The 8713-nt window shown below is 49.0% G+C and overlaps 1 protein-coding gene across 1 annotated transcript in view; it reads right to left on the bottom strand.

Annotated features, from left to right (window-relative positions):
* Window positions 1-2517: 2517 nt before the first annotated feature.
* The window catches only part of LOC123508137, a 13151-nt gene continuing 6955 nt past the window's right edge, over window positions 2518-8713 (bottom strand). The window contains 1 exon segment of the mRNA XM_045261653.1: window positions 2518-7796. Within this exon segment, the coding sequence (XP_045117588.1) occupies window positions 6544-7796 (1253 nt within the window). The 3' untranslated portion in view covers window positions 2518-6543.

Genomic DNA, 8713 nt, shown 5'->3' with positions numbered 1-8713 from the left:
CTATTTGGTTGTGGATTTTTTGCTTGTCGAATGTCGATTGTCTACTTGATCGTGAATTTTCTGCTTGTCAAATGTCGATTGTTTATTTGATCGTGAATTTTCTGCTTGTCGAATGTCGATTGCCTATTTTATTGAACTTTTACTGTTTGTCGAACGTGGACTTTCTATTTCCTCTGTTGTGAGTTAGTCTTGATCCCGAACACTCTTTTTGTGGCATAATCGATCTTGAATTCATGTATCTACCGAACGTGGTTCTTAAATTCTACTACCACTTTGCTATAGGATGAAATTCAACGCTACATCCTGCGTCACTGGATAAAAGACACACGCAATCTTGTCCCTCACCTTCCTCTGACACCTGGCGTAGCTGTAAGGAGTGGCGGGGAATTAGAGATAAAAATTTGTAGTGGTGCAGTTAAGAGAGGGAAGGTTATTGGGCCGAGGGAGGGAGGGAGGGAGGGAGGGAGGGGAGGAGGAGGAGGAGGAGAGAGAGAGAGAGAGAGAGAGAGAGAGAGAGAGAGAGAGAGAGAGAGAGAGAGAGAGAGAGAGAGAGAGAGGGAAGAACACTCAGACCTCCTCCGGTGAGCTGGACAGGAGGATCTAGGACTGACAGAAGGCTCAGAACCCCCTACAGGGCCCTCGGAGGCTGCACCACCATCACCACCACCATCACCACCACATTCACCACCACTCATCACCGCCTTCACCGCAGCCACGCACCCATCATGAGGTTTAATAGAGCTACTTAAACTGTATGTTGCTGCTGCTGCTGTTGTTGTTGTTGTTGTTGTTGTTGTTGTTGTTGTTGGGGTCAGCCTGATCCGGCCACCCACAGCTCCACGGGGCAAGAATCTTCATGTACTTCTGCAATATAAGAGAGAAAGGTCGAGTCTGACGATTTCACGCTAATATTTTTCCCGAACGAGGTCACAAAATAAGTTGCCAGGAGAGAGTGAGAGAGGGAAAAAGGAGAGGGAGAGGGAGAGGGTAAGGGAGATGGAGGAGAAGGAGAGGGAGATAGGGAAGGAGAGGGTGTGGAGAGAGAGAGAGAGAGAGAGAGAGAGAGAGAGAGACAGAGAGAGAGAGAGAGAGAGAGAGAGAGAGAATGTGTGTGTGTGTGTGTGTGTGTGTGTGTGTGTGTGTGTGTGTGTGTGTGTGTGTGTGTGTGTGTGTGTGTCGCGCGTAGTTCAGTGAGTTAATTATTTTATGTTTAGTTTACCCATGAATCTCACCCCCCCCCTGTGCTTGGTATTGGATGTACCCACTTTATTACTATTATTACTTTTGCTATCACCATCACCACCATTATCATCATCATTACTGTTATTACCATTACTATCATTACCACCACCACCACCACTATCAAACACACACACACACACAAGCAGTTTTCGGAAGGCAGTGTCCTCCTCCCGCCGTAGCAAGACCCAGCAACGCCGCACTAGAATGCTGTCCAAGCGAGGCGGTAATTGCATCTCCTCCAGCCTTGGCGAGCTGAATTATAAACGGCAGGGATATTAAATACTTGTCATTGCGGGTGGCTTAATAATATTGGAGCCGCAACGCACAGCCGCTGAGGAGGATGCAACACCTGAAGCAGTAGGGTGGCCTGGTGTACCTTGCCTTCTAATTACTTACCTGTGCAGGGAATTGGAACTTGAGTGTTACCTGAGAGTTGTTAAGGAGGATACAACACCTGTGGGGAGTAGAGTGGAGTGGAGTGGTGTGGAGTGGTGTGGTGTGGTGTTCCTTACCTGCTTATTACTTACCTGTGCTAGGAATTGGAACTTAAGTGTTACCTGAGGATTGTTTTTGAGGACGATACAATACCTGTGGGAGTAAAGTAGAGTAGCGTTGTGTGGTGTTCCTTACCTGCTGATTACTTACCTGTGGCCGGGGATTGGAGGCTGAGTGTTACCTGAGGACTGGTAGGTGGATTGAAACTGTGAATCATCGTATCAAACACTTTACTAACGAGAGGCATCCACCATGACTAGTGCAACACTGACTTTAAATAAAAAAATAAACAAATAACAGATAGACGTACAACAAATCCAGAAACAAATAGAAAACAAAGAAATAAACAATTATGGCGAACACAGACAAGCAAACAAGGCGACGGTATAAAAAATAACAACAAGATTATTTATCTATTAATATTATATTAGAATTCATCCGGGTGAAGGAGAGAGAGAGAGAGAGAGAGAGAGAGAGAGAGAGAGAGAGAGAGAGAGAGAGAGAGAGAGAGAGAGAGAGAGAGAGAGAGAGAGAGAGAGAGAGAGAGAGAGAGAGAGAGAGAGAGAGAGAGAAGAGAGAGAGAGAGAGAGAGAGAGAGAGAGAGAGAGAGAAGAGAGAGAGAGAGAGAGAGAGAGAGAGAGAGAGAGAGAGAGAGAGAGAGAGAGAGAGAGAGAGAGAGAGAGAGAGAGAGAGAGAGAGAGAGAGAGAGAGAGAGAGAGAGAGAGAGAGAGAGAGAGAAAGCATCACCCGAAGTCATTAGTATGGAATTCATGAATTTACACACACACACACACACACACACACACACACACACACACACACACACACACACACACACACACACACACACACACACACACACACACACACACACACACACACACATTATCACTCAGGAACGAGCATTGTTACTGAACATTAGAGAAAAATCAGACTTTTATTTAAATATATATTTATTCGCGTGTACCTTTTTATAATGCAACAGTACCGCGAAAGTCGTTATAAAAGCCGTAAGTGGCCATTAGACTGTCACTTAATGGGCGTAACGAGGCTGTTAGCAGAGGGAATGTCTGAACTTGAGGAGAACGAGGCTGGGAGGGACGCAGAGAGGGAGAGGGAGAGTGAGAGTGAGAGAGGGAGAGGAGAGATGGGAAGGGTCGTTATCTTTTCGCTTTGTTGCTTCTCCTTTTATTCGTTGTTGCATTTACAGTTTGTTTTGGATTGTAAAGGTCGTTTTAATTATCACTTTTATCCTTTTTTTTATTTGTCTATGTATTTTTTATTTATCTTTTTGTTTGTAGTCGGGTTTGATGAACATTTAAATAGAAAAACTGAATTGCTTGCTTTTTTCTCTCTCCCTTTCATGTCGCCCAATATTTTCGGTTTTTATTTCAGTCTGTATAAAATCTGGCGATATCAAAATGTTTTCATATATATCTCATACTCATTCCCTCTCCTTTTTTTATTCCACATCAAATAATATTCCTTTTTTTTATTTCATTTGAGATTCATTGATACATTTAATTACATTTGAACATCCCTTTCCTAATTAACGTGTACAAATGTTTCCCTTGCCTTTAGCTCCTTCGGTACGGGGACGCTTTTTTTTTTTTTCCTTGAGTTTTGGGTGTGATTACACGGTTTTATTTACATTAGGAAGGTCAGAAGATTAATGGCCAGATTCTCCACTATTTTTAATCCCCACATAAGTTTCTGAAGTTGTATAAAATCGCCAAATAGTAACCAGAATGAATATGTAAAAGCGTTATGATACCGAAGGAGGTTAAAGACTTCAGTGACTCTTTACCCTTTTTCCTTTTCCCCTCTGCCCCTCCCCGAGCCACCTCTCCCGGCCCCTCCTTACGCTGCAGTCTGCCCAAGTGTGACAGGTAAATGTACAGGAAGGTTACCGTTAAAAATAAAGGTATCGTCACAGGCAGAGTCTCAGCACAGCCGTTGCTAACTTTACTGTTGACTATGAGTGGGTCCCGGCAGTCACGTGACCCTCGAGCTGGCTGGTGATTGGACGAGGGAGGGAAGGCAGGTGTGCGATTCATGAAAGTCGAAGTTTATTTACATTATTATTTTTTTTCACTTTTTCGTTTATTAGTCTCTATGATGAAAGTGAAAAACATACAGCAGATTTTTTTTTCATTAATTTTTTTTTCTGTCTATTTTGCGTTTATATTAATGTTGGATAATTTAATTACACGTCAAAGAGACTGATCAAGGCCAGCTAAACGTGATTAAAAAGCTGCACACTCTTACTGGAGGGAGGAAAAAAACAGCAACAACAAGAAAATTACTTTAGATAACGCTATGCACATATTCCTGTTGCTCTCCGCGATGAATGAGTGTGACATTAGCAAGCATTAGCAGCATCTCCTCCCTTCCGCAGTCCAACACTCACTGGCTCTTCCCTCCTCCTCATTGGTCACCGCCAGCCTGAGGAGCCAATCACTGCCTAGGAAACAAAAGCACCTCGCCTCCCGCAAGCTAACTAAAACTATTAAGCAACTCTGAGCTTTATTTTTCCCTCCCTCCCTTCCCTTTCCCTGTCTTAACCCCTTGACATTCCTCCACTACCTCCAGACCCCCTTTCTCCCCCTCCCTTTTCTCCCTCCTCCCTTGAAGTGTGAGCGGGGTGGACTGAGCGGCCGGCAGGGGAGGTGAAACACGATGCTCATTAGGTCTCAAGTTGACAAGGTGTAACACAGGTAACTGCCAGATTTACGATGACATCCACCACCTGACACTGTGTAGCCCTTGTATCGCTCTTTTCATCCGCGTGTCCCGTGTTAGCCGATGTTTTGCGTGTCAGTGGTGGAGTGGGGAGTGTTGGAGTGTCTGTAAGGTGCTGGAAGTGTTGTGTGTTTTGGAGTGGAGTGGGAAGTGTTGTGTGTGTTTGGAGTGGAGTGGGAAGTGTTGTGTGTGTTTGGAGTGGAGTGGAAAGTGTTTTATGTGTTTGGAGTGAAGTGAGGAAGTGTTGTGTGGGTTGGGAGTTGAATGGGAACTGTTTTATGTGTTTGGAGTGGAGTGGGAAGTGTTTTGTGTGTTTGTAGTGGAGTGGGAAGTGTTTGTGTGTTTGGATTGGAGTGGGGAGTGTTGTGTGTGTTTGGAGTGGAGTGAGGAGTGTGTTGAGTGTTAGTCTGAGGAAGGAGTGAATAATAATCATCAATATCTATTCTGGAACTTCTTGGACATTCCGATCGTTGCAGAATGATGGCAGAACGTGGATTGAATTTTGTCCGTGTAGTTCTGACAATTTCACGATTATTTCTCCTCGTTTTGTAACCTTTGTCAAATTAATATAGCAGCCAAGTAACCAGCCTGCCTTTACTCACCACCCCACTCCTTAACCACTCCCTAAAATGTCCTTCGCTTCATCCGCAGTCTGTAAACTTTCTTCTTTCATCCATATTACTTCATCATCTCCTCTTCCACCTCAGCATCCCCTCACCATCCCTGGCCATCCCCTCACTATCCCTTCAGTATCCTCTCCTACACTGAAACTTTTGCATTCTTTCCCCCCGTACACCCACTTACCTCTACCCCTCACACTACACCCCACAAGTTACACCTACACACTCTCCCTCTCACACGTTCATTACCCACTAGAGCCGCCGAAGTGTAGCACCTTTGTTATAGCGAGTCATCTGGCTCACTATGTACCCAACACGCGCAGGGTCTCTATGACGTCACAACATTGTGGAATTGATGGGCCGCGCCGCTATACTGTTGACTGTTGCACTGGTAATGTTCAAAGTGGAGCGAGATTAGGTCATATACTCGTGTGTGTACGTGTATATATGTATATAGTTTTGACTCCATATTTCCCTCGCTATTCCTGAATTTTTTTTACCAAGGGTTTATTTTTGTGATGGTGCTTTTATTTGATCCGGAAAGGTCGCGAAATTACAGGTTGAATGCTTTTTTTCCCCTTTTTTCCGAATTCCGTGTGTTGAAATGCATCGCTTTGGTAATATAGTTTTATTTTACGGGGAGATTCTGGTGCAAATAGTTATGGTAGTCTTTTGTTACCTGTCGCTGCACACCTGTCACCACACATCTGCTGCTACACTTCACTCACCACACACGCATATCACCACACACCTGTCTCCATGCACGTCCTGCTACACACTCATCATTACACGCCATTACTTTACACCTGGCGGAGTCATCACACACCTGTCACTACACACCTGAGCACCAATACACAGCGGTTTGGTGCTTCACAATCCCCAGTCTGCAGGTGTGTTCAAGCCACGACAACACTAAGACGAACAAAATAATAATTCGAGAGGGAGAAGAGACACTGGATGAGGTCATCCCTATATACACATTATACACGGCTATGTACACCTGCACACAAACAACACCTGGCTAACACTTAGTATAAAGGTGCTCACCTGCCGGTAGCACCTGCATCGGGACGTACAAGTAGTAATGCCATTTATATATGTGTAGGTATGTAGTATGTATGTTTTCTACAGTCGTCACTGGAATGCACCCTCGGGACACTGTCTGTAATGCCGATTCGTATATCACCACACATTTATGTATACAATTTTTGCTCGTGTTTACACATATATATACACACACATACAGATATGTAATGAAGGGTCCCAGCCAGGGCCGCTGCCCACGCGAACCTGCCGCAGCTCAGCCGCCGCCCGTCGTTGGGCGCCAAGGTCTTGAATTCTCTTCAGAAAAACCGTGTCCTGGAGCAGCGGCGGCCTGGGGCGGCGGGAGGCCCCTCGAGGGTGCCGACCTCTGCGTTCCTACTGGGCAAGAGATGGTGGTATTCTAGACGTATTCCGAGGGGACTGGAGGGAGGGGCTGGTCCTGCTTACTCTGAGCCAGGTACACTCCCCGCCGCTGAGGCCCCTGCTGCTGCCTGCTGGGGAGGGGCGGCAGGGGTCGGTGGGAAGAATCCTCGTCCTCTCCCTCCTCGGTTAAACTGACGGGCAGGGACTCAGGCTGGGCCGCGGCCACCACCGGCCCCTGACCGGTAATACTAGTAGGAACACCGGCCGCGCCAGGAGCCTCCTCCTGGCCAGTAGTGACCCCGGCCGGCCCGCCGGCACTGACCCCTGACAGCGTAGCACTGACCCCAGCTGGCCCGCCATTCCTGGGGCAAGTAGAAGCCGCCGGCCTAGGCTCATTGGGGCCTTTATTGTTGGGCAGCGTCTGCACCTGACTGGCGGTGTGGATGACGGCCATGTTGGGCTGTAGGGGCGGCAGCACACTCTCGCCGCCCCGGGCGTCCAGGGTGAGGTGCTGCGGCAGGAGCTCCAGCGCTAGTGGGAGGATTTCTCGGGTGTGTAGTGGAGGGTGTATAGAGTTGGCGGGGGGCGCACCTCCCCGCCCGGCTAGCAAGTTGTGGCGGTTCATGATGGCCACGCTGGAGGAAATGTTGGGGAGCTCCAGGCATCGCTGCAGACCCACGTTGCTTCGCTCCTCGTTCTTTCTCTTCTTTTTCTTCTTTTTGTTATTGTGGGTCTCTGAGGAAGACACATCGGAGTAGTAAGCGGAAGATGGGGTGGAGGTGGAGCCGGCGGAACTCTCGGGCTGCTCGAGGCCGGCCTCGGAAATCACATACCCTGCGTTCTCGTAGGTGCTCTCGCTGATGTAGGCGCGTAGCGAGACTGGCCGCATCGGGTCGGGAATTTCAGAGTAGGTATTGAGAGAGTAGGGGCGGTAGGCAGCGCCGCCACTTGTCACGCTGCCCGGCGTCGAGGCTGTCGTGGAGTTGAGTTCGGCGTAGACTGCGCTCTGGGCGTCAGCGTTGACGTAAGGTTCCTCTGTGTATGAGTTCTCTGAGCCCTGGGAGGAGGAGGGGCGGAGGGGCCGCTCCTGGGATGATCCGCGTCGCCACAGCTTCATGCTCCAGCCGGTGTTCGTGGTGCTCCCGGCAGCGCGGCCGCCGGGGGCCGCCTCCCCGATGCCCTTTATGGCCTCCGTCCCGCCGTGCTCCCCAGCTACACCGTCGCCCCCCGTAGTGGTAGTGGTGGCGGAGCCCTTCGTCCAGGTGCCCCGCATCAGCATGGGGCACGAATCTGAGGATGGACAAGGTAAACATTAGCTTGTTCTTACCCTTCAGTCTGCCTCGCCGCGTCGCACCGGCACCGTGACGACCACGAGTCACTGCCGCCACGCCCTCCTCACCCACCAAGCACTGACTGTGTTATTTGGCCACACATGTCGAACTGAAGCACACACACACACACACACACACACACACACACACACACACACACACACACACACACACACTGAAGCAGGTCACACCTGCACCAGCGCCCCGCCGCACCAGTAGAGCACGGCTGCGCCACACAGCGCCCCTCTGGGCCACACACACTTCCCAGGCCACAACATTCTTAGTCTTGCGTTTGTCTGAAAACCGGAACAAATTGGGATCAGCGCGACATGCTCCGCCGCCCCGCCCGACACGCGGTCCGCCCCATAAACCCGACACAGTCCCTCAATAAAGCTGTAAAAATCATCTCTCATCCAGGCGATTCTCTTGCGAGCTCCGGCTTTTCCCTGAGTGGGAGGCGGACATCGACATCCCCTCATGAGGTCTTTCTTCCCCTCCTGGTTACCACTGAGGTGTGACATTCCGCTGCAATAATCCCCGCCATAAACAAAGTCCGGACCGGCTCTAGGTAAAGGAGCGGCCCGTGAGATGAACCGAATTAGCGTCATAAAAAGAGGGAAGAGACGCGGCGCTCTACTCCGCCTCAGACCACCGAGAACCATCAAGTCTTTTGTAGCCCAATGATCCATCCAATGTTTTATGTGTGGCTGCAGGACGTCGGCGGAGTGACGAGTTAGCTCTCTCTCTCTCTCTCTCTCTCTCTCTCTCTCTCTCTCTCTCTCTCTCTCTCTCTCTCTCTCTCTCTCGTGGAACAAGTTAGATTTGAGGACTTCCCGAGATTTGGGCGGAGAGAGAGAGAGAGAGAGAGAGAGAGAG

Source organism: Portunus trituberculatus, chromosome 24 (genome assembly GCF_017591435.1).
Source record: "Portunus trituberculatus isolate SZX2019 chromosome 24, ASM1759143v1, whole genome shotgun sequence".
In the NCBI taxonomy this organism is placed as follows: Eukaryota; Metazoa; Arthropoda; class Malacostraca; order Decapoda; family Portunidae; genus Portunus; species Portunus trituberculatus.
Note: the sequence above shows the minus strand (reverse complement) of the source record. Positions and strands in the feature narration are given on the sequence as shown.